Source organism: Ochotona curzoniae, unplaced genomic scaffold (assembly GCF_017591425.1).
Source record: "Ochotona curzoniae isolate NIBS_2020 unplaced genomic scaffold, NIBS_Ocur_1.0 contig_1482, whole genome shotgun sequence".
NCBI lineage: Eukaryota > Metazoa > Chordata > Mammalia > Lagomorpha > Ochotonidae > Ochotona > Ochotona curzoniae.
In genome coordinates, this window is record NW_024465100.1 from 666286 (window position 1) to 692530 (window position 26245).

The 26245-nt window shown below is 46.5% G+C and overlaps 1 protein-coding gene across 2 annotated transcripts in view; it reads left to right on the plus strand.

Moving 5' to 3' along the window:
• ETV6 (ETS variant transcription factor 6) overlaps nucleotides 1–26245 on the plus strand; it is a 233133-nt gene that overhangs the window by 180989 nt on the left and 25899 nt on the right. For both annotated transcript variants that reach the window (XM_040966920.1, XM_040966930.1), the window contains exons 3-4: nucleotides 4863–5027; nucleotides 18642–18776. In XM_040966920.1, the coding sequence (XP_040822854.1) occupies nucleotides 4863–5027; nucleotides 18642–18776 (300 nt within the window). The remainder of the gene's footprint in view (nucleotides 1–4862; nucleotides 5028–18641; nucleotides 18777–26245) is intronic.

Below are 26245 nucleotides of genomic sequence, written 5' to 3' on the forward strand. Positions count from 1 at the left end.
AAGGAAGTCATAACTCCCCTCTAGGCCAACGCTCGTGAAACGGTGTCATCGAATCAAGGCAGGGACAGTAAGACATATTGGGGAGCGTCTGAGCTTATGGTGCGGTCGCTTACATTTCGGATAGAATGGGGCAGGGTTGGACTAGGCTACCTGTAGAGTGTCCCACATCTTTTACATAGCATAAATCTGGAGCAAATCCATGTCTACACAGAGCTGGAGCTCATTTCAGTGAAAGAACACTTCAGCAGTACTTCCTATTCAAACCAAGAAAATCATTGAATGACTGCACCCTGTGGTTCCTTATCCAATACACTGAACGAAATACAACCAACTTTATGAGGCTTTGTGAGAATTACCTGAGATATAGTACACAGGAAAGTACTTTATCAGCTCCAAAGTACTGTACATGTGTGAACTGTTATGTTTATTGTTGCCATATCCTTACCCAAGAGTTGGAATATAATGAAACGTGCTCAAGCATTTATCCATCACCCTTGAATCAGAAGATCCCTTAGGACGGGGGTGGAGGACAGCTAGTCCATGGGCCTTATAAGGTCTGTGAACTCCTTTGGTCTGGCCTTGCCAAAACAACCACAGGTGAGACTCGAAATTCAATAAATCGATAGCAGGCTAATTTTTCAGTTGTTAATTCTGTATAACCCACGAATGATGTTATAAATACTCCAATGGCCCTTGGCAGGGCCAAGCTTCCACCACCCCTGCTTTAGGAAGTTACAAAATCCCAGGATCATGGCCTTAAGGATGGAGTAATTCTATAGCAAAAGGTCCTGGCTGTTCGTATTCTTAGGCTTTTAGGATTCAATTCAAATGGCAGCCTGTTGACTGTACAGTCCTGAAGGGGATGGATGTCACATACTCTGCATCCTCGCTTTTTGGATGGAGTCATTGAGCTCAGCGGCCCACCCTGAGTCACGCGGTAATTAGTGGCAGGTCTAGGAATGAAATCCAGCCTCCGGACTTCCGTTGTCAGCTTACGCATTTCTCGGGGAGTCTGAAATGAGGATGAACATGGCCCCTCTACACATGAAATTGGAGAAAGATTAGCAGAAAATGTCAAGACCAGAGCATGTCGCTGGAGGGCATGACACCATGTCCTTGACGAGTTTGGGGGGAAAGTGCAGTGGAATTCTTAGTGAGAATCGTCACAGCAATCATCGTGGCCTCTGTGCAAGTCTTTGATGTTCTCTGAAACTCACTGGCATTAGAAATGCTTATCTTATTCAATGGCTGCCATGAGCTCTGGTTGTCAAAAAGTTCACAGAAATTCATTAAACAAATAGGCATGGATTTCGCATCTTTTCTGTAGCAAAATCAACATCTTTGATTTCCATTTGCCATGTACTGCCAAGAGATGCAAAATTTGCTTTCTCTCCCCGTCTCCCCTGATTCTTAGACCTAATAATCATTTAATATCTATATTCATCAACTATGCTGATTATGATTGCAAGAGTTAGCTACAAACGAATTTATGTGTTCCTTTCTCATCTTGTCCATGCACCTGCTGGCCCATTAGCAGCTGTGAACCCTGCAGAGTGTCAAGTTCAAGTACCAGTGAGCTAATGAACACATAGTCCATGCACTCATGCTTTATTCCCGGATGCGCTAAAAGCAGAGTGCCACCTACTCCTCCCTCCTCTTCCCATTTATAAATCTATTTCTTCTGGGATCTACAGACTTTGGGGGGGGGGTATATTTTTAGTCTGTGGATAACTTGGAAAAAAAAAAAACTTGCAAGGATCTAAGTCGTGGTTGGGGAGGAGTGAGCTCACCCAGCCGTTTTTGAAGCTCTAATAGGTGTTGAAAAGCAGTGTTAGTTCTGAACCTAGATGGGAGATGTGTGAGTAAGCAGAGTGTCAGGGATCAGCACCCAGGCTCTGCAGGCGGAGCGCCTGGGTTTGCATGTGCTCTTGTTACCAGGGCCACGCAACCCCACGCGAATCCCTTGTACGAGCTGGGCCTCACTTTCCTAATCTGAACTTCCATTTCCTAGGCAGGTGTGTGAGCCTGCAGCTGAGCACACTGGCATGCATGAAGTGCTTGGAACAGTCCCACATACATAGAAGTACTTTAAAAGTGATTATTGAATCAATGAAACTGTCCTGATTAGACCAGGGTACAAGGCTCGCTCTTGAGATGCTGTAACCCACAAGGCCTTAGCGCCCTTACATGGCAGGGTAAGGGGCTTCCCTTGCCTCCATTGGAATTGCAAAGCACATCCTACAGCATGACCTTTATTCCATTGAATTAAATGGGAAATAGCCAGGCAACTTGATGTTGAACACCTAGGACTATCAAGCTTCTCTCTGGCTCACTGAACTGTCCCCTCTCTCTCTTTATGCTAATGGAGGAGAGGTGACTGATCAGTTTATTTAGAGACCTAGGGCAGGTGGCGTGCTCCATCGGGATCACTTTGTTCACGGGGCTGGGGCTGCCTGGGTATTCCCTGTGGCTTGCTGGGTTCTTTGGTACGGGAGCCTGAGCATTGGCCAGGGTCCCTGGCCAGGGGGTTTCCGAGCTGTGGTCCGGGTTGCTTTGGGGGTTGGGCTGTGGGAGAGATTAATGGGAAGTGAAAAGAGAAACTGTCCTCCTTAACCGGCAGAGCTGTTTGGAGTCTGTGACTCTTGTATTTAGGGAAAAGATTACTCATGAGTATTTTCTTCCATAGAATATAAAGAGACTTAAATTACTACTGCGTCCCCCGCCCCCTGCTCAGCCGCCTCCCTCCGTTTCAGCGTGTCCTCTGCGCAAACTTCAGCATTTTACTCTCAGTTCCCCTGCCTGGCAGGATTCGGTTCTGTATTTGTTTGGTGTCTTCACCTCCCTGAAGCCCCCCTATACTTTGTTTCCCCGCTGAGCGCCTCCTGCCCCTTGACCTTCAGCCCACCCGGTGCTTTCCTGGCCACTCCTCGCTGGAATCTTGCGTTTACCCCCAGGGACTGAGTCCTCACCAGCCTCCCTGATGATGAATCCCCTGTTCTTCCTAATGTCAGGGAGGCACCCTCGGAGGCAGGAAGTTCAGCCACCCTCCTCATCACTGCCACCTTACTGGAATGTGCATTAGCAAGATCATTGGGGACGGCTGGGATCCCTCCTGCCTGCCTAGACCTGGTGGAATCAGTGTGAATTTCTGTCCCCATCAAGAATCCAAAACAAGACTCTAAAGCCTGCATTGTATTCCAAAGACCATAGGGCAGGCATATAAAACTAACTATTAGCCTAGAATGCAACTTCTTCCTTGTGCAAAATAAATGATTAAAACCCGAGGAAAAATTCTCAGATGTCCCTCTGTAGTTATTCCAGTGCCCAGTAGTCCTTTGTTAGTGTGCTGCAAGGTGGGCTAGCCCTGAGGAGACTTCCACAGGGCTCAGGGAAGCCAACTACCATTCTTTAAAACTGTGCTTTACGAAGGAGGCCCTTGGAAGGCGGACCCAGCCACTCTGCCCACAGATATTCTCCAGGAGATCCAAGGCACTGACTCCCCACTGCAGCAAAGAAGAAAGGCAGCCCACCCAATAAACCAGATAGGTCTTTGTCATGCCTGGTTTCAAGGTAAAAGGTGATTCTTCCCACGATTGAAGGAAAGAACAATTTGCAACACTTATGGAGTCGTCCTAGCAAGCTGCTCGGAGCAAATAGTGATTCCTTTGCAGTCTGTGTGAGCGGCTGATTGACCCCATGGTGATTTGACAGAGTGAAGCTCTGTTGAGCTTCTAGCTTTTTCTGACCCTGCAGTTCTTAAACTTTTCATCTCAGAACTTGTTTCAGTCCCTAGAGATAGTTTAAGACTCATAGACTTTTTGCTCATGTGCGTTATGTCAGCACACATTTATCATGTTATAAATTAAATCTGAGGATTGTCACCAACCAAGTATATTGTTAATATAGAGACCTGAAATTTTTTCTCAGCCCTAAATAGGAAGAGTAATATTGTTCAACATTTTTAAAAGTCTCTTTAATGTCTGTTTAATGGGAGATGACTAGATTCTCTTATCTATCGATGTAATCTATTGCAATATTATGTCACGTAGCCTCTAGAAAATTCCACTGTATACCCAAGTAAGAATGAGACTGAAAAATGCAAATAATATCTTAGTATCATGAAAAGAGTTTTTACTTCATACACACCCTACAAAAGTCTTGGGAACCCTCCATGGGTCCCAGAATCATATTGAGAATCACTATTCTAACCACTTGAGTCATATATCAAAGATTGCCCACAGCAGCAAAGCGATATAAAAATATGAAGTCACCATCAGGTTCCTGGAGATCCACCTATCCGTGTCTGACCCAGACTTCCCCAGGCGGCCAAGTCTCAGGCAGGTTGGGAAGTTCTGCCATCAGCAAGCAAAATGAAAAGGCGAAAGGCCCTGTATCCTTCCCTCGCCCTCTCGTTCCCAGGGCCAGCCTGCTGCTTTCCCAGAGACAAAGTGCATTGCTCTTCCTGGAAGAAGTTGCAGGGACCATTTCATTATTTGGCAGCCCTGGGAGGTCAAGGCTGACTCTGGAATATTCTCATTTCCGAAGGACGCTGGGCTGCAATCAGATCAGCTCTGAGATCCTTCCAGAACCCATGGAAACGTGGCACAAATTCCGAGGTGCCCGAGCCCCTCCCCTCAGCAAGTCTTCGGAGACCCTCCATCCCTTAAACACTTATTTTGCCTGTGGGCAGAAAGTGAATGTGGTGGCACACTTTCACTCTCCACAAAGGTGCAGCTTTGACTTGGGACTTGGAGACTTGAATGGAACAGCTCTGGAACCCGGGGACTTAATGTTGTTAACCATTCAGAAATGTTCCCCTTTGTGCCAGCTGTCTGACAAGGCTTTCTCTCTCCCTCCCACAGGCTTGCAGCCGGTGTACTGGAGCAGGGACGACGTAGCCCAGTGGCTCAAATGGGCTGAAAATGAGTTTTCCTTAAGACCAATTGACAGCAACACGTTTGAAATGAATGGCAAAGCTCTGCTGTTGCTGACCAAAGAGGACTTCCGCTACCGGTCTCCTCATTCAGGTAGGCATTGGACCCTGACATGCACTCAGCTGGCGAACTCTGTTCTGTGATTGACACGCTGCCCAAACCATCAGCTCAAGCGCAAAGGTGGCTTAGCAAGAGATGTATCTCGCTGATGTAGCCCAGTTTGAGGAGAAAAGAAGAATTTTCAGAGTCAAGGTTGGGAAACTTAAGATGAGGAGAGGACTTCTGACCTAGGACTTAAGGGATCCAGTTGTGCCACCAAATGAGGAAGAAAATGGCATTTGGAACCCTTCCACTACCTTGCCCCTGACTGCAGATTTTTCAGTGAAAGGTGTGGGAGTGAGTGTGGGTCATGGATGCTTCAATAAACCCAGAAACCCAGGAGGCAGGGGGATGAGCGTTGCTTGGGGAGAAAGCAAAGCCGAACAGAACCATAGAGATACAGACGGGACACGAGGAGCTCCGAGGAGCCAAGGCCCCCGGAGTCCTAGACCCAGAGTCTCCAGGTGATTTCTCTGGGGAAAACTGACTTTGGGAAGCAGTGCATCTGGGAACTTGGAGAAGTCCCCGGAAATACAAATGAAACCTTCCTTAGGCTCACCTTACTTGGAAAGATTTATCAAAATCAGGGCAACTGCATTAGGGGATTTAGTTCAGAAGCAAGCATTTCTGCCTGCAACGGTGTTTTTGCTGCCTTCTGATATCCTGGGTCATTTCTCCAGCCTTGAGGATGTTTAAAAGATGGCTGTCTGGGACAACACAGAACTTGGGCAAATCTGGGTCTTAGATTTGTGCATCTTGAGGCCATAGTTAAGGGCGTGCCGGAAGGCGCTTGTCCTGTGGAGTCTCTTTGGGCTCACCTGCAAGAGTCCCTTTCCTTCTTGGCTAAGGCCAGAAGTGTTCCCCAGGTACGAGACTTGCCTCCTCCTGGAGGCCCACCAGGAGTTAATCAACCTACCAGCCTGAGGCAATGGCCATTGGCAGGATGAGATAAGGCATCAGAGCTGCGCCTCCCTCCTGCTGCTCCCAATTGCAGCAGCCAACGGTTGAGATGAAGAAATGCTAAAAGGGAAGTTCCCCCACACCCCCAGCACACATGTTACTGAAATGTAAAAGTTCCTATCTCTGAAAGCAGGTGATTTTTACCCCTTTATAAGAGGCACAAAACAAACCCTAACCGATGGGGGCCCTCCAGTCGCTGGTTCTTTCTGCAGTCTTCTATGACAACCCTCTAAATAAATAAAACTGTAAATGTTTCCTTTGGGTTCAGTGCAGAATACTTCCCTTTTCTGTTTCAGTGGAAACTTGGTGATATTCTTTTCAAAAAGAGAAAGTTACAGATCTGGGAGGGGAAAAAAAACAAACCAACTACACATGTTCCAGTGAAACTGTCCATGTCAAGCAGAGGAACAGGCAGGCTGTGTTTGGACCTGATTTGACTCAGGCCCTGGGCAAGCTTTCCTCCTAAGAGTTGGTAAATTTCCCCGCCGTCATATCTCAGGTACTCCTTTCTATTTGCTGTTTGTTTCCTCCTCTGTGGCCTCTCCACATGACTTGTGAAACCAGGTGACTCAGAGCTATCAACTTGCCGCTTTGTCAAATCTCGGCTTGGGTAGACTCGAAAGGAAAAGGGCCTTGTTTTCAAGAAACCTGCTCTCCGATTACAGAGCAGCATTGCACTGGCCCACAAAGAAAGCTGCACGAGGGAGAGTTGAGGAAGGTGGGCCTCATGGGAGCAGGCATGGAATTTGTCAGGAACATGAAGGGTGAATCGAGTTAAATAGGCTTACTTCTGGGAGGGCATTGGCACAGCATTAGCCTACTATATTCAGATGACAGGGGAGCCCCCATAATGAGCAGAAGAACCAGGAGGTGGGAGAGCAGGCTCAGACAGATGCGCTGGTCCAGGCACCCAGGCCATGGACACATGGGAATTGGTAGTTATAGAAGTGTGTACCAAGCCACTGCAGGCCAGAGTTCAGGACAAAGAGAAGGTATTTCTAAAGCTGTATTATCCAACAGGGTTCAAGGGTCAAGTCATGGAGCTGGGCTTGGAAGAGATGGGAGGATGAATGAGAGGGATGTCGGGGAGGATTTAAAGAGTAGGTAAAGGAGGACTTGAGGACCAAAGCCACTCACTGTATCTCCCACCCCTCCTCAGGCCCTACCCTCATATTTCAACTTTCTCCTGGAAAAGTTCCTGGTCTGTCTTCCCTGCCACCGTTGCTTTCATCGCTCACCTGTTTACCCTCCGTCAAGGTTAGCTGCTTTAGTCCCAGAGCATGTTCTACTCTGTCATGGCCACACACACGCAGTGTTCTATGAGATTCTTTTCTATTCTGTATCATGCCCTTCTCTACGTTCCCAAAGTAGGGCGTTCATTGTGGGCAGGGACTGTGTCCTGTTAAGCTGCCTTGGCTCTAAGACCTAGCACAGGATATGGCATCCAAGTGGCACTCAATAAAAAAATTTGAATTAGGCCCAGCTCTAGAATCCCTTGAAAGCCCAGATAAAGATGTTTGGTTTTTATTTTTGCAATTAATGGGAAAATACTGGAAAGTTTTGATTGGGAGGGTATAATTGGAGCTTTCCTTTTGGAATACACATTTGCCTTTCAAACCTCATGTGGATTTGTTGGATCACTGAAAACAGGAAAGCTGTCAGAGCATCGCTGCTGTAATGCTAAGGAGAGACAGGTACATCTGGAACGGGACCCACGGGACCAAAGTAATAATCCTCGCAGGATCTGGAAATAGACGCTCAGGAACCTGTCTTGTTAGGCTGTTAACAGCCTGAAACAAGAGCCAGGCCAGAGCTGGAAGCACTGAACTGAGCATCATCCCCATTACATAGATGCACAGGGGCAGAAATACAGATGGTTGCAGGCAACGGGCAATCCAGTTAAGGCACCAACCGCATTTCAAGTCAGTGCGGACTAGAAGAAAATTTTTCATGAAACAGGGCAGTGTTTCCGTAAAGTTTGGAGGACAGAACTAAGAAGGCCCGTCACAGTTTATGAAGTAGCAACTAGCAGATGCTGAAGGTACTTTTGCCTCAAGGTTTGGGTTGAAATCTTTTATTTTATTTTATTTATTTTTTTTTTTTTTTGCCGATTTCTCGGCTTTGACATTGGCCAGTTTCGTGGTTTGGTGTAGAGTCCCAGGGACCTGGGTCCTCTAGCTGGCAGGTCACAAATCACATCACTTCTTTGCCTTCCTTCCCTCATCCATAGAATGAGATTTTCACCATGGCTCCTAAGGTTCCCTGGCTCTTGAGCAGCTTGGCCCAACTTCAGCTCTGAAACAGCATGAAATCTCTAGTAAGCAGAATGTCTTAACATCCTGGAGGCAGCGAGTAAAAACTTCAACCTGCCTTGGCCTGTACGTGTGCAAAACTTGGGCTTTCCTGATGGTTTTCCTGTTACCTTTCCTTGCATCTTGATCGTTCTTCCCTGCATACAGAGAATCAGAAGAAGCTTCTAAGTAGTCCTGGCAGAGTGAGAATAAAGCAAAGTATCTGGTTGTCCCAACACTACAAAAGGATGTTGGTATCTTCCGTCCATCTGACCTCACCTGAAGTCTCCTCACTGTTTATAATTCATTCTCCAGCAGAGAGGAGAAAGCTGGGTTCCATCAGTTACAATCATGCAAAATTCGAGTGTGCCCAAGGTTTGAATACAGCAGCCTCTCTGAGCACCATATTCGGCAGACTTCACCCGTATTGTCCCCTTGCAGGCAGAAGCCTCCTTTTCCATCCACCAGAGTAGTGTGGTTGATAGAACTGTGTGGTGTCTAAGCAGAATTCCTCCAAGTTGAAGATGTGTGAGGTGGCTTTTCTTAACAGTGTCCCAGTCAGAGGATCCCACTGGATAACAAATTTATAACATTTGCAAACTGCAGAATGAATGTAAAGGGATCTAATTTGACAAATAATCCTACCTAGTTCCTGAAGCTTCTAGATAGTGGCTATATCAAATGGTTCTGGGGTGACTTAAACTCAGAGAAGTGTTTGACGGCTTGGCTAGTTTGAAACTGAAAAGCACATGATGAAAAAGGAATAGGGCTGAGTGTTGTGGTACAGTGAGTGAAGCTGCTACTTAGGGTGCCCGCATCCCATGGTGGAGTGTCTGGGTTAGAGTCCCACCCCCACTTCTGCTTCAGCTTTCTGCTCATGTACACCATGGGAGTCAACACATGATGGCTCAAGTAATTGAATCACTACCACCCACATGAGAGACCCAAATTGAGTTCCCAGCCCAGTCTGGGAACTTAATCTTAGCCCAGTCTGTCGCTTTGCAGGTGTTTGAGGAACAAACCACTGGATGAATCAATCTCTCTCTTTCTCTGGATCGTTTTGCCTTTCAAATAAACAGACGTTACAGGAAGAAGGAGCAGACAGGTTAGCATTTCTGTTTCCTTTTTAGAGTTATCCAGTACATGACATTTAGATAAAATGGTGTTACATACCCATTATTTTATAGGAACAAAATAATCCAAGTTATTTTCAGTATGATTTGTTGTGCTCTCTGTCATGCTGAAAAAGTAACAGAAATAGTTTCAGAGTTCCTTCAACTTAGCAAAAATATATTGGGAGTTTACTAATTATATGGAGATTTGAGGATGCTGAAATCTGCAGACCTTTAATATTACTAAAGGGAGATTTAGGAAATAGTTTCTTTCCTGGGAAAGAATCCTGGGAAATATGCTTTGCTTGTATTCTTCAGTTATACTATAGTTCCCTCTCAACGTTCAAAGTAAAAATATTGGTCTTGAATACACTCTCTTGAGCCGATTTTCCCATTTGTTTGAGGCAGTGGTTAGTGATTTGCTGGATTGGGTGGCTCTGGCAATTAGCTGTTGCAGATTGAAGTCAGAGAATTGGAGGCTAGGGTCGCAGAGGAGGGCTTCCAGCAGGCAGGACCACAGACAGGGGACACAGCCTTGGCACGTCCTTCTCTCCCCGTGTCTTGGAACAAGCCAACAAAGCATGTGTCATGCACCAGAGAGACACTGAGAGAAGTTACTTATGGGAAAGTCATTTAATTTTTTAGCACTTATCCCATTTATGAAATGGTGGCGTAACAGATCCTTCTGTCGTACCAAGTGATGCTGTAATGACACAGTTAAAACAAACTACAGAGTACTTCCTTTAACAAATACATACTGATGTTACTATCTGTTAACAGCTCATTGCTTTGTATGTCTTACTGTTTCTATCCAACTAAAATAATTGCTTTCCTAGCTGATTTATTCTCCTCTCTTTAAAAATGTACAGATATCTTTATTTTGGTGCAAAAATCTTTGAAATCCATGAATCTTTTTAATAATATAGATTTCATTTTAAAATTGCTACTATTTAAGCTTTTTGTTAAAATACAGTATACAGACCAAGAGATGTACAGATAACTGAGCTTTGTTTTGTCCTCTGAGCGCACTCCTAAGCAACACCCAAATTCAGGACAAAACACCACTTGTACCCCAGAATCCTCCAAATTCTCTCCCCACCCATTTCTTCCAGAAGAGAAGAGAATACTGTCATTTACATTGCGTGGTGTAGCGAAGCAACATTTGTAACTAAATACCCAGTGATTGCAGAGCCACACCATTCTTATACTGTCCCTGTTAACTTCCACAAACAAGAGAAAATAGATATTTGTGTTCTTTCACTTTGTATAATGATTGACTTGTTTTTGTCATAAATGCAGCAGTCCCATTTTCCCCTCAGTCTGACCCCCTTTTCCGTAGGGTCTTGGTGGCTAAGGCGTAAATATTAAGCTGTACTCACCTAGTTCCTAGGTAAAATGCCAAGCTGACTTTTCTGCTGAGCTAGCACTCTAGTCTGCCTAACAGTCTCTAATTCAGTCGGCCTGTGAGCATGGGAATGGACGGAAAGCCTGGAAGTCAGGCTGGAAACAGAACTGGAAAACCAAGTAATTCCAATACAGAAACAGGCTGTTCACGCACCAGTGGGATCCCCAGGCCCTAAGACTGCACAGGTGTTTTCACTGAGTTGATGGTGAAACTGAAAGGACCCAAACCTTGGGTCTCACCCCAAACCTGACACACACAGAAGGGACCTAGCAGAGAGAGAGTTAGATGACAAATCTGCAGAGTATCACTCACAACAGGCAGGCGTGGGGGCTTTTTTCATTTTGTTTTTAAAGAGTTGGTCAGAAGGAAACTAAAATCTCTGAATAAAACTGAAAGAACTGTTTGAAAATTTATTTAGATGATCTACATATGAGATTGTGCACATAGCAAATTATTAACCTGGAAATGCAAATTTTTTAAGCCCGGCAAAGTTCTACTTTAACTAAACTTGAGATGTTGGAAGGAGCTGGACCCCCATGAGTGGCTGTCGGTGACACTAAGCATGGGTCTCGTGCCTTCTGGAACAAGAAATGTGTAATAAGAACTTTAATCATACCCTTTGCGTGGATAATTCTGTTCCTAAGAAAGTCTCGCAAGGAAATAATCCAGTAGTGGGCGGGGAAAAAGAGAAAGAGATGCCCTTAGCAATGCTATTTATACTTTTAAAAACTGGAAATTCCCCAACCACCCCCAGTGTGAGACTAGCAAAACAAACTCTTAGGGTAAAGAAATATAATAAACTGCAGTGTCTCTTCAGAAGCATTGATTTGCTCACTCATCTATTATTTTTTTCAGTTGAGCAGGCAGAGCCTCACAAGATCCTGTTAAGGATTTTAAATGTTAACAAAACGTGGATAGTATCCAAGACTTGGATGTTTTTGTTTTAAGATTTCTTCATTTTTATTGGGAAGGCAGAAAAACAGACAGAAGGGGATAGAGAGAAAGATCTGTCTTCTGGTTTGCTCCCCAGTGGCCATAGTGGGCAGAGCTGAGCCTATCAAAAGCCGGCAGCCAGGAGCTTCTTCGGGTTGCTCCTGCACGTGCAGGGTCCCAAGGCTTTGAACCATCGTCTGCTGCTTTCGAAGGCCACAAGCAGGGAGCTGGATGGGGAAATGGAGCAACTGGGACATGAACTAGCACCCAAATGCTGACCCATGCAAGTCATGGATTTAGCCACTGGGTTATTGTGCTGGGCCATTTTTGATTTTTAATATTTATTTATATTTATTGGAAAGGTAGATTTTACAGAGAGAAGGAGAGACAGAAAAAGATCTTCCATCTGCTGTTTTGTTCCCCAGATGGCCGCAATGACTGGAGCTGAACTCTGCTACAGGCAGGAGCCGGGAGCTTCTTCTGAGTCTCCTACATGGGTGCAGGGTCTTAAGACTTTGGTGCTTTCTCCACTGCTTTTCCAGACCACAAGCAGGGAGTTGGATGGGAAGTGGAGCAGGTACCCACATAGGATGCTGGTGCTTAAAGGTGGAAGACCTAGCCAGTTGAGCACTGTCACCTGCCCAATTCAGGACTCTATGAAGGACAGGATTGGCAGGATAAGGTGCAGGAGGAAGTGAGGGAGTTGGGGCCATCTGAATGGCAGGTCAAGGAGCAGTGGTGGTGACTTGAGTCAGGCCAGGGCCATCAGGAGGAGGAATGATTCAGGCAGCATTGAGAAGGCAGAGTCTACAGGTCTTTGCAACCCTTTGGATGTGTTTAGGTGAGAGGCAAGAGAAATAAAGGTTGCTTCCAGATCTCTGTCCTGAGACCTGAGTATCTGCTGAGCTAGGGCACAGACTCTGCTTGGGGGGTTTCCATGTGAAACACACTAAATGTGTGGTGTCCGGGTCACACACTGGAGGAAGAACTCAGCAGGACACTGACCGTGGTTCTGAGGCCTGAAAATAGGTCTGTGCCTCAGTGGAGTGAAGGTAGCCTGCATCGGCTGGTGAGGTTGTGGAAACAAGGAAAGGCTTTGTGAAGGCGCTGGCGATGCTTCCTGCTGTAGGTCTGATGGAGGAGGAAGTGCAGAGAGGTGGGAAACAAAGCAGGACTAACCAGGAGGTTGCAGGGCTGTGGAGTGTTCAAAAAGGAGGGAGGCCCAGCATCCTGGGACTGAATGGAGCTGGAATGGTCAGGCAGTGCCCTGTGCACCAAAACATTATTATCCTTTGGGCTCGCCAGCAGGGACAATGCAGAGGTGACTTCAATGAGATCGATTTACAGAAGGAATGGCATGGATGGCTGGGATAGAAGGCAAAGGAGGAGAGGTGACAGAAGTTGGACAGCTTCTCAGAGAAGTTTGGGTAGAATGGGAAGAAAGAAGCAGGAGCAGGACCCTAAGTAAAGATGGGAATGAGCTATGGGGGTGTGTATGTGTGCACAAGCCTGTGGGTGGGGGACAGACTCAACTCCCGAGACCCCAAAGAGAAGAAACCTGAAGACAAAAGTTGAATGGGGCAGGAAGCAGGGCTACAAGAGAGACCTGTATGCTGGAAGGGACTAGATCCAGCAAGGTTAAATGTGGGAAGGGCAGGGAAGAATCCCAAACAAATGAATACAACTTTGTGAATCTTTTACTTTGCTTCAATGCTTTTGTGTTGAAAGCACATGTGAAGAAAATTGGTGCCCCTTTTCTAGATAGACAAGTCTGTTCTTCATCACACAAGATCCTGTCTATTGAGAGTACTGTGTAGACACGGGGTGCTCCGTGTGGATCGTCTGGTTTAATCCTCTTAACAGCTCCACCAAGTCGTGTCATTATTCTTATAGCACAGAATTAAGCCAGGAGTTAAGGCTCAAAGACAACCTGTAGTTTGCCAAAAGGAAAAAAGAGAGATTTTGTATTTGAGACTGCCCTGCTCCAGAACCCAAGTTCTTTTCCTGTAAAATAAAATTCTTTCAAGCAGCTTAAACTCCCAAGCAGTGCTGTTCTTGGCCTTCAGACGCTGTAAGAGAAATAAGTCAGTGGGCAGCAGTATCACTTAATTACTGTTCTGTCTCAAATAGAAGTTTCAGTTCTCAAGATCACCAATATAAACGTACGTGTGTGTGTGTGTGTGTGTGTGTGTGTGCATACATGAACTCAGGAATATCTGTGTTAGGGCCTGCAGCTTTTTTTCTTAAATATTTTTTACTTTTATTTGAAAGATTTACACAGAGGAAAGAGAGAGAGAGAGAGATCTTCTGCTAGTTCACTTCCCACTTTCAACAGCTGAAGCTGAGCCAGTCGAAGCCACGAGCTTCTTCCAGGTTTCCCACATGGGTCCAGGGGTCCAAGAACTTGGGGCATCCTTTGCTAATTTCCCAGGCACCTTAGAGGCAGCAGCTGGCTTGGAAGTGGAGCAGCTGGAACTCGAATCAGTGCCCACATGGGATGACAGCTCTACAGGCAGAGGCTTAGCCTGAGAAGTCATCGCACCAGCCCTGGCCTGCAGCTTTTAGTTGGAGGATGTCAGTATTTCTAGGACTCCTCCCAGGGATGTGAGCAAGGGCCCTGAAGTTCCCCTGCTCTAGAGCAAAGCCACCTTTGCACAGGCACTTGTGCACGCAGATACAGGGACTCTCACCCCTTGACCAATGTGTCTCAGTGCTGCTGTTTAGTATTAGAAAGCTTAATTAGCATTAGTTATTCCTTCCATGGGAAGACCATGGAGGTTTGTCAAGAATCAGATAGGTTATATACTTTCTGAAAAGTGCCTTTCAGCTTGAAGACAGTGGTCACAAGCTGAGTTAGGTATCCAGTGTTTGCACTGTTTATTTTCAGTAGGCAAATAGATTTCACTTACCTTGAAGTATCTTTTTTTATATACCAACAATCCTGTTTTTAATAGTATTTCTAGATATGATCTGTAGCAAGTAGGGAGATTTGAGGAATGCATCAAGAGAACAGATTGATGTTGGAGTGATGAAGGGATGATAGATGTTGTAGGAGGAATAGTGGGCCATCTTCAGGTATTTGGAAGCCTATTGGAAACAAGGTACTTATTCTGTGTTACTCTAGGACCAAGGAATGGGAATTGCAAGGGAAGCAGGTTCTAACAAAGCAAAAGAATTTGCTGTCAGGTCAAGTTGTCCAAAAGCAGTTTGCTGTGCGCTAGCAGGCTACCCATCTTGGGAACAACTCAGCCAAGCACATGCTGGGTGTGGAGTGGGAAGCTGGGGGACTCAGTGAAAAGAAAGTTGGAGTCTGTCTAAAAAACTTCTAGACTCCTCTAGGTTTATCATGCCAAGTTATGGGCACCCACTGGCAGTCATGCACGTGGTGTGTGTGTGTGTAGTAAGTTGGTTCCCCTCCTTTTTCTTCCTCGCCTTTTGCACCTGCCCAGTCTCTCACCTGGTAGCTGAGGAAGTGTGTCCATGAATGGATTGATGGCCACATTGTAGCATCTCGGAGTTAAGGTTTTTCTTGACCTCGCACCACAGGTTCACACTGCCGCCCGTTAGCGATCCTTCATGGCTGGCACGTGGGAAGGGGGATAGGTGGGAGGAGGAGGGGAGCATCATTATGTTCTTAGAATTGTATCTCTAAATCACATTGAATCTGTTAGGATCTAATGAGGAGTTAAAATTTAAAAGCAGAAAGTTTCTTATCAGAACTTATAGCAATCTTCAGGTTTAGGTAGGAAATGAAGAATCTCCCTTGATTTTCCCCTCCCCACCATCTCCTGCACACTCAGATCCTTCCTCTGTCTGGCCCCCTGTTATCAGCTGGCAGATACAAGGCTAAAGCGAGCAGTACTGCAAGTCTGCCAAACAGGCTCTGGTCCCATGGCAGCCCCAGGCAGGGGTCCAAGAAAATGAAAGTGGTCTCAGTTCAGTTCTTTGACCCACAGCATTCAGGGCTGGGCAAGACCTAAAGACAAGGATTCCATCCGTGTCTCCCAGGTTAGCGGGCAGGATCCCAGCTACCTGAGCCATCACCTGCTACCTCTCAAGATGTGCCTTCACGGGAAGCTAGAATTGAAAGCAAAGCAAGACTCAAACCCAGGCCCTTCAAAGGGGCAGCGACCCAAGTGGCGTCTGAGCTACAGTAGCAAGCAGGTCGGTGTGGTCTGTTCATGCGACTCTGATGTTGCTTCATTTTGCCTGTGTATATTGAGAAATGCAACCACAGAAAAGAACATAGCCGGCTCAGCCTACTGCCCTTGGGTTAGCCCGCCAACCAAGAGCTGCTCCCAGCCCGAGAAACAGCGGGCAGGACCCAGGGAGCAACATGCAGCCCGCTCACTAGATGCATCTGGACCCTTTCCTCGCAGCACGCTTCTGGGACAAGTGTTGCTACACGCATTATGCAGAACGATCGGGGACTTGCTCAAGGTCACGGCCACACAGCCGTGCCAGCCTGCCTTCTTGCAGAGTGAACAGAGTTGAACACCCTCACACACACTAAATTTGTATTTCCTGGTCTCTCCATCCAAAACGGATACACTAATTACTGACCTTTTTTTTTTTATTTTTTGGAATAGTAATCACCAGAAACACATTTTTTTTTACAGCGTTCCCCTTCTATTCTGCATACTGCCGAAATAAAAATGTTGATCAAACCCACAGGCTGAAACCCAGCAAGTATGAGGCCCTGTAAATTAGGAAAAGTTCAGGAAGACATTGCACTAAAGCAAAAAAACTCAAAGTGTTGATTTGGGGCTTATTTTTATATGAGATTAAAATATGAATCATTAAAATAGGACGGTATTTCAGGCTCCCTTTCTGCATCTCCTCCAAGATATCACCATGACTACTCGGCTTGGAGTCCCAAAGTCCCAAAGCCCCTTCCAGCCCCAAGACACAGTCATGTGCCATGGTTCTGCTTTGTGCCCCACATTTCCAAACACCTGCAGGCTTGGAGCACCCTTGTCCGTGAAATACCCAAAAGACACCTTGTCTTCAGCTACCTGAACTCTGTTGCCTCATTTCATTGTTAATAGTAAGCAGTGACAGGAAATTCCATGAGAAGCAACCACAATGCAAAGGTGGAAGGAGGGATAGTGTCCAAGATGCCCAGGCCCCTAGGAACTGTTTAGAATGGGGTGATTGTGGAATGCAATGTGGCCCAAACAGCAGAGTGCTTTGAGTGGGGCTTTATATAAGGAAAGGGATGACTGTACCGTTCTCAGGGTCATGCTGCATTTGAAGGGGGAAAAAAGATGCAATATCTGCAGCCCCCAAAACACACTTGTTAATTAAAGTGTCTGTTAAGAATGGCTGAAATTAGCAACAGAGGCCCATTGTTTGGTTACAATTGTTGACTGCATATCTATGTGGGGGGGGGGGGTGGACAGTGAGAGGCCTGTGGCATTTTCAAGATTAATCACCCATTCTTCACAAGTTTGAAGCACCCACCTACATGTAGAACTTGGACCAAAGCCACAAGGGTACAACCAAACTCCCATCACTGTGTTACTCGTTAACTACATGGTGGCCACTTGTCTACCGAAGATACCAGAAGGGAAGGCCCCTCTGCTCAGAGTAGCCCCCACCATTCCCTGAGAGGGGTGGCATCTCAAGATGATTTTCTAGAAATTATAGATCCTGGAGCCTTGCCTGTATGTATTTTTAAAGGAGGGAGGCATCCCAGAATGTGCCAGATCCTTATAAAGCATCTTCAATGGTTAGCGTGTCTGACCCAACTTGGGAATTGGGTCCCCTGCCTCACCACCCCACAATTTTCTTCTCTCTTCCTGCCCGGGATTGGGGTGAGTTAGAAAGGCACATTTTCCTCTGTGAGGACGATTTCTATGAAGAATATACAAGTTGTCATTAAACATTAAAAATGCTCATGCTTAATGACTCATAACCTTTTGAATAATCCAAATTGCAAACAAAGATAGTTATTAAAAATGATTTTTTTTTCACAAAAGTTATAGTAATAAGTTGGGACAATTTAGATTTCCAATACAATCTTGTATATCCCTTCCCTGGGCAGCTATTATGCAGTTCGTAAAGCAGTTCCATGAAATAGTAGCGTCTTCAAATAAAACCAACAGGGAAAAAGACACACTCACTACTTTAAAGTCCAATTGTAACTTACATCAAGAATATTAATAGGGCTCTCTCTCCTACTGATGGTTGTAGACATTTTTGTTTCATTTATGGTTTTCTTTTTAAAAATGTTGTAGATCACTAGAAGTCTTCAAAATGTTTATGGACAATGCAGATTATGAAATATAAAAGGAAACATGGCTTCCACACAACTTCAAATCCTCTCTTAATTCCTTTTTCCCATGTCTCCTTTACATCCATGAGGCTTATAAATCACAATTTTACACTCAAGATTTAAAAACAAAGCAACCCATGTGACTGGGGTAGGCAGTTGTCTATGCTTGCCACACTGGCTTAGACCTGCGCAGCCCACGTCACAGAGCCGAGGTTGGTTGCCTGCCCGTAGCTCCTGCTTCCAGCTTCCTGCTAAGGCACAGCCTGGGAGGCACCAGGGGATGGCTCAAATGATGACATTCCCACCATTCGTGTCCTAGACCTGGACTGACTTCCTGGCTCCAAACTTCCACCATGGTTGAGCCCAGCCATTGCAAGCATTTTGGGGAGTGAACGGTGGGCGGGAACTCTCTCTGCCCTACAAATGATGAACTGATTTAAATATATATTTATAAACAATCTTGAATCACGTGGCTGTGGTCTTGCAAGTTTCTGGCACCATGTCTTGTTCTCTGTAAGCTCTCTGTTTGGGTCGTGAGTATATGCTTTGTACAGTGCCAGACAGAGCGGCGGGTCAGCGGGCGGCTGTTGTGTGGTCGTTTCTCTAATTGCCAGTCCTTTTTCTTCCCAGGTGACGTGCTGTATGAACTTCTTCAGCATATCCTGAAGCAGAGGAAACCCCGGATTCTTTTTTCACCATTCTTCCACCCTGGGAACTCCATACACACGCAGCCGGAAGTTCTGCTGCACCAGAACCATGAAGAAGGTATGGGGGAGGCATCTCTTTGCTTGCTTAAGGTGTAGACAAAACCAAGAGGTCTAGTTCAAAGTGATAAGCTGCTCTTATTCATGAAAATCCAGTTTTCGTTTAACACGGGTCTGTTGAGTTTACAAAGTGGAAGGTGCTGCGGGGAGTGCCAGGTTGAATAAGATACACTCTTGGTTCCTGGAATTCACAAACGAAGCGAAGCACTGAGATGAATGTACGTGGTATAAATGCATCGCCGTGGCAGTGGGTACCTTAAGCAGTAGTGCAAGGCGCGACTGCATCTGGGTACAGGAAGCAGGTGCAGCTCCCTAAGGGAGGAGTCTCGGGAGGATTCCCGGAAGAGCCAGCAGGAGTAGGAGAGGCAGGTTTGGTTTTGTTTTTACTTCACTACAGTAAAATATCTGAGACAAGCTCTTCAGGAGTAAGGGGGTTTATCTCGCATGATTTGGGAGGTTTGCATTGTAAGGCCAAGCAGCGCCCAGAAGTCATCAGTGGCAGCAGAGACGAGAGATCTCCCAGGAAAGCCATAGGAGAGTGTCTGGGTCCAGTGCAGCTTTTGTAAGCAACCCTCTCATGAGAATGACCTTCCAGGGACTCACGGTACCCTCAGAACTTCCCGCTAGACCCCCCACCTGAACACCATAACCAATGAAGTTTCCAGCCTCATTGTATCATTGGCATTTAAACGCCCACATGAATTCTGAAACCAAATCCTACTTGAACCATAGCTGCATCAAAGGGAGTGGAGAACCTTCCAGGCAGAGAAAATGACACAAGGGCAGGCTTAAGCCTTAGAATAGAGATCCATGCTTGGCTTATAGAACTTACCTTCCTCCTATCTGTTTTCAGTATGAAAAAAAAAAATCTCAAAACATAGCCCAAGTAGAATCAAAGCAACAACCCCTGGAGCCATCGGCCTCCTTCCCGAGAGGCCAACATTTTGCTGTTATGCAGAGTTAGTCCAGAGAGATTCAGTTTGAACCGGCGTGTGGGGATCTTTGATTTCTGGAAAGAGTATTTCTGGGGAGAATATTCAGGGAATAGTAATGGGAAGTTAGTAAAGACTTTTAACGAGGTAGTAAAAACTTGGGGAAGAAGACAAATCCATAACTTACAGTGTTAAATTAGAGTTTTCCTCTAAACTCAGAGGTTTTATTAGAGTAAATTTGGCACCGGATCGTTCTTTCCAATACCCCAGTTGCTGTTCCTGTGTGATTCACAACAATCTTGGAATCATTTATAAGTGACAGCAGACCAGAAGTCAGTAGGGGTCCTGAACATAGTCCCCAAATGAGGGTTTGGGTGCAGAGGTAAGGTTAGGGTCTGCACTTGGAGCCCTGTTCTATTGGACAACTGGGTATCTAGATGCATTCAGTGCTGATTCTTTGTTCGATGAGGTGCACGTGGGGTGGCCAGATTTCTCACTTGACCAACATGTAAACACACAGTAGGGCTTTTCCACCAGTGCTTTCTTTGGAGCCAGGCAACTCAGAGCCTAACCCCCTAATCCCTTGGCACATTTCCTTAAATGGATGGATCGTCCCCCAAGAACCTGGCTAGTGTTTGTGTTTTATTGCTGGCCAACTTTTTTTTTAAAAAAATAGTAACTTTTTCTATTGTTAACTAACACTTCACAAAAGAGAGCCTGGCTCCAGGCAAGGGCCATTGCCTCGCGTGCCAAGTGTTTCAGAACACGCCCCTCCCTTCTGCTGTGATGGAGAATAAACAAGCATTTATTGCCCGCTCCCTTCCTGGTCCTCTCATCCTTTCCTCCCTAGCTTTTACCCTTGCTACATTTGGCAGCTGCCCGTACCCCCAATTTTATGTTCCTTTGCGCTTCCTGCCTTGTACATTTCCGGCTTAGATAATAGCTCACAGCCACTGCTAAGAGGAGGTGGGTTTACTGAAGCTTGACACGAAGGCAAGGAATGTACTACCTAGCCTGCCCCTTCAGTTACAAAGTCTGTGTGATTTTTATTTTACTGTCAGTACAAAAAAAAAAAAAACCACTTAGAATTTCTGGGGACAAAAATTGTGATTGGAAGCCACGGTGTCACCATATCACAAATCCCCCCTCCTCTGTCCTTGGCCTGATCTGGCTCATAAGTAGGTGTGTGTGTCTTGTTCTCAGTCGCAGGAGCTCATCAGTAGAGAATGCTGCCTTATTTTGAGAGCAACTATCAAACCAAGCAAATACAGACGTGCCACCGCATGCGCTGTAAGGAGCGATGCTCCCCAGTGGTGCAGTATTGGCAGTGGTGAGCCGGGTAGGTAAGAGGATGAAGCTAATGAGGCCAAGGTCAAGGGCTTCATTGCTGTATGCACCAGTTAGCTCTGCTTCAGACCCAGCTCTTAAAAGCACCCGGTGCTTTGGTGCTTTCTTTAAACTGACAGCTGGAGAGCAAAGGGGGCAAGATCTGAGAGCACAGAAAAGCCCTGGCCCTTTGTTCAGCTAGTATTGCTCACTCACAAGAAGGGACGGGTAGGTCTTTATCAGAGGGTACCCAATGGGATCCCGTTTTAAAGTGTGGGATCTGGAAGTCAGATCTGCCATCCAGGGTACAGAAGAGATAAGAAGAGGGTGCCCTGTCTGCCAGGATTTGAGCTAACATGTATGCCCTTTAATGATAAAGAGTCCAAGTAAAAAGGTGAGTGGATCCATTCAAATTCCTCGTCTCAGCACGTCTTCCCTGAAATGAATAATCTCTGCAGTAAATACTGTCATATTTCACTGTGGGATGACGTGGGCATAATGTGAACACATAGAAAAATCCAATACTCTTGCAAGAGTTGGTAAAGTGAAATTACATATGCCAAATGTGACTTCTCTTCCAGAGCTAGGGATACAGTTGCATTAAAAGTGTTAGCCCAAGACTACTCTTGCTATTACTAACGTGGACCTATTTCACATATACATGTGTAAGCATATACAGGAGTGGCAGAATGGGCAGAGAGGACCAGCTGAGCTCAGAAGCAGCCTGGCACACAGCCAGGTGTGCAGAGGAAGGAAATGAGGCTTCCCGGGGCCTCCATGAGCCTTCACCTCGTCACAGCCACCAGCGGAGCCAGCTGAGGCTTTCATGACTTTACAGTGGGAACTGATGTCACAATGCGAGTGTGTCTTGTTGAACCAAGTCACCCTGTCTCTCCAAACCCTCCAGTCCGTGACACTGAAGTTTCATCCTTACTGGCAGCTGCGCGGCAGTGTGAGAGATGGGAAACTAGGAGCTGGTGTTAGCTCAGGGCTTCCCCTCCGCTGTTAGGGAAAAGCAGAAGGAGGTGCACGCTCAGACTCTTCATTCTGTAAAGGCTCTTTATCTCTGTCCTGCACTCCAGTCTGAAATTCCATCCTGCCTGGGGCAAAGCAGTGCTCCGGTTACCACCTCCAGCTGGGCACACCAGCCTTTCCACTCTCTCCCCTTACCTGCGAGTTACGGGAAAGGAGGATATTATACCATTAGGTTCACCTTATAATTTTTCAACCAGATACTTAACAGTGGTGACGCAGGGCTCTGTTGCCAAGTAAGCCGGGACAACAGGCACGACGCAACCGTCCCACACTACCTGGGATGTCTGTGTGTGTGTGTGTGTGTGTGTGTGTGTGTGTGTGTGTGTGTATGTTGTTTGACGGACAGGGGCTGTAAGTCAGAGAATTGGGTTCTAACCCTACACTCTGCCCGAACAAATCATCAGGGCCAAGTGTCTCGTCATCTCTCCGCTGCCTCCCAAGTTGTAAGATGGGAGTATCTGAGGTCTCGAACACCTCCAAAACCCTGAGACTATATCCAGGAAATCTGGGTCTCAGGACTGTGAAGGCGAGTAAGAGACATTCTCCACCTTCCAGGAAAGGGAAATCCAGCTGAGTGCCGACGGTGACCCAGTGCCTGGTGTTGCTGACGTCGGAAATCTGTGTCCTCACCTGGCTGCCTGCATCCAGGACTCGTGATGTGACTGCCCTTCTCGGGAGTCGAATCAACACTGACATCACTCTCTCCTTTCATGATAAAAAGCTCAGTTTCAGCAGATTCCTTCGGGTTGACTGTGATGACTCATTTTATCTACACGGGGCAAATTAGGTGGTAGGGAGGTAGAGACAAAATAAACAGCCAAAATAAGCTGCTTTCACACAAGCCCAGAGACAAAGCACCTTGGGAAGTTTTAGCCCAGCAAGCAGTTACGGAATCAACTTTGTCACGTGCCGTTGTAACGGCAGCCTCTTTTGGACTGATTTTGCTGCTTTCTGAAGAAAGGTGCTGTCTCCAAAGCATACTCGGTGGTCCTTCTGTGTTGGGACTGTTTGCGTGGTGAGGCCGCACAAGCCGGGGCCTTGGGGAGTAAGCCTCATGCCAGGGCTGACGTCTCCACGTGCGCCCAGTGTGGCAGGGTCATTTCTGCAGGTCTGGCACGCAACCCATTGGAAGAAGGAACAAGTTCCATGTTGCTCAAACTTGTGCATTTTGTTACTCCCTGGGGGTCCTCCTGTAAAGTTGTTTCTTGTTTTAATTCTATCTGAGAGACTAAGAGACAAAAACAAAGCAGAATTCCCATGTAACTGGTCCACTACCCCAATGCCAGCAATGGCCAGGACTAGGTTAGGCCCAAGCCAGGTGCCATGATCTCCATCCAGGTCTTTCCCTTGGGTGACAAGAGCCCAGTTACTTGAGCCATCGTCACAGCTAATAGCCATATTAGCTGAGGAGTCAGAAGCTAAAGCCAAGAACTCTAATCTGGAACATGTCTCCCAACTGCAATATTAACTGCTTAGGTCAAATGCCTGCTTCTCCCTTTCCATTTCTTCAAAGCCTTTCCTATGGCCTACCCCAAAGACTGTGGGAGGTCATTTTAAATCATTTCTTTAAAGATCTGTTCCTTTTTATTTTTAAAGATTGATTTAAAAAGCACAGCCACGAAGAAAGATCTTCCTTTCGCTGGTGCCTTCCTCCCATGGCCCTAAGAGTGGGCCACGCCAGAGCCAGGAGGTCTCCCACTGTCACAGCGGGGCAGATCCCAGCAGGCCTGTTTACAGTGTTCCAAAGTTTAAACAAATGTCAAAGTGAGTGCTTGCGCATGCTCTCCGTCTTTCAAATGTGCGAGTAGGCATTTACCATCGTAGTTAGGGCGCTGCTTGGGATGATAGCATTCCATGTCGTGGTGCCTGGCTTCAATTTCCAGCCCCATCCCTGCTTCCAGCTCTCAGCTAGTGCGCGGCCGAGGAGGCGGCACGGGATGGCCTAAGAGCTGAGTACCTGCCGTCCCCGTGAGAGACCGGGATGGAGTTCCGGTTGGTCTGGCCCAACCCAAATGAACCCAAATTTGGGGTTGAAGTCTCTTTTTCTCCCTTTTGTTTCATTGAGTGTGCCTTTTCATTTACCTCATTTTTAAAAGAAGAATATCAAAGAGAACTTTTGAGACCCCAAAATACGTCCTTAGGTTGTGGTGTTTAAAGTCTCCTATTAAATTGGACTAGATGGGTGTGGATACATGGTTGGCTTCTGTGCGGTGAGCGGACTCGGGCAGCATGGTGGTCTCCCAGCCGGTGAGAAGTGGGGGCTCTAGGTGAAGCCCTGCTCCTCTAAGCCCCTCGGTGCAGAGCACTCTGGTCTTACAGCTGCTGAGTGAGCACCAGCTGCTTGGGGCGCATGCTATTACTAACTGCTGTGGAAATCGCCCTGATTCTTTCATCTTACTGGCACCGTGATGATAAGTGAAATGTCAGGGAAGCCATCAGCTGGGATTGACATCCTTGTGTCATAAATGATGCCCCCAGAGAATGTGTCGGTATGTGCGTGCTCCGGATCCAGGCCTCCCGGTCCACCTGCCAGCCCGCCGCTGACCGCTCGGTGCGAGTTACCGCTCCTCCTCCGCTCTGCATGTCCATCTGCGAACAGAGCAGTGCCCAGCTCATTCCGTGACCCTTCCAGGAGTTTGAGGAAAATGGAGACTTATTTGCACACAATGTTGTGGCTTCATGGATCATTTTTTCTTATGTATTTTCTGTGGAATTTTTGAACTTTGTACAGCTGATAGAATACATATATATATATACACACACACACATAATGTATATACATGTGTATATACATTATATGTGCTTTTTATATATGCATATACTATATAGTATGTATATGTGTGTGTATATAGTGACATTATTTTAACCATTTTTAAAAGGTTTATTCAATAAGTTTGCCTTTATGGAAAAGGTGGAGTGACAGATTGAGAAGGAAAAACAGAGAAAGCAAGACAAAGAGTCTCCCATCTGCCGGTTTGCTCCCTGAATACCTGCAGCAGCTGGGCCAGGCCAGAGCGGGAGCAAGGAGCTTCCTGCAACAGTGAAAGCACGTGAGCAGGAAGGTGAATGAAAACAGAGGAGCCAGGATTCGAACGAGGTACAGGCGTGCCAAGCAATATCTTAGCCCACCATGCTACAATGCGCACGCCCCTTACAGCCTAACAATTTTTAAAAATTGATTTCACTTTATTTATTTCTTTAGAAGAGTGATAGGCGGAGAGATTCATCTCCCATGGATTGGTTCAGGGCCAGCAGCTTCTTCCCCGTCTCCCATGTTAATAGCAGGGACCCAAGCACTTTGACCATCTTCCGCTGCTTTTCCAAGCCATTAAGCAGGGATCGGAAGTGGCACAAACTTGTGCCTGCGTGGGATGCTGGGCCTGCAGGTGGCCACTATTACCCTCTATGTCACAATGCCAACCCCATCATCCTAATGGTGTTGAAGTGAACAGTGCTATAGTGTTAAGTATCTCTACCTAGTCGTGTGATGGCTTTTCTTCTGCTTTTCTTAGCTATTCTTATTGGTGTAACCACATGCACCTTCTGCAGACACCGGCTTTGTGCCTGTTACCTTCTCACACCGTTGTTCTGGAACGGCTTCATAGATTAACCAGGCACTGGCTGCAGCATAATTTCTATAGAATAATGCATTTGAAATGCCAAGCTTAATCATGTTCAGGACACAGCCCATTTTGACACCCACACAGCTTGAATTTTACGTGACCTTGGAGTACCTATTAATTTTCCAGCTGTCTCCTCTCAGATTGAAGAAGCAGAAGACATGACCTTTGGCTCCCCTTTGCACTCTGTAGCTCTTGGACCTGACAGCAGGTAATGAGAGTTCCCACTAGAAAAAGAGCAGGCCCAGATCTTGACTTCCGGCTCTGCCTGTCAGTGGTGCCCTTGGGGCGCGGGGGAATGCCATTTCCCTGTTCCCAGACCTGTTGTGCAAGCCCTCCGTTTCCTCTCCGGGACCCTTTCTTCCTGCTAGACGGCCTCTGTTTCAAGGCTTGAGGGCAGCACGACCTCTTACCTTCTGATCTGCGTCCTCGCTGCAGTGTCAGTGGGACAAGGCAAAGTGTAGGGCACCAGGTCATGCAGTGGGCTTCCTTGGGATTTGGGGATCGCACCTCTAGTTTCCTCCACTGGCCTGAAAGCCACTTCAGCCCTACGACTA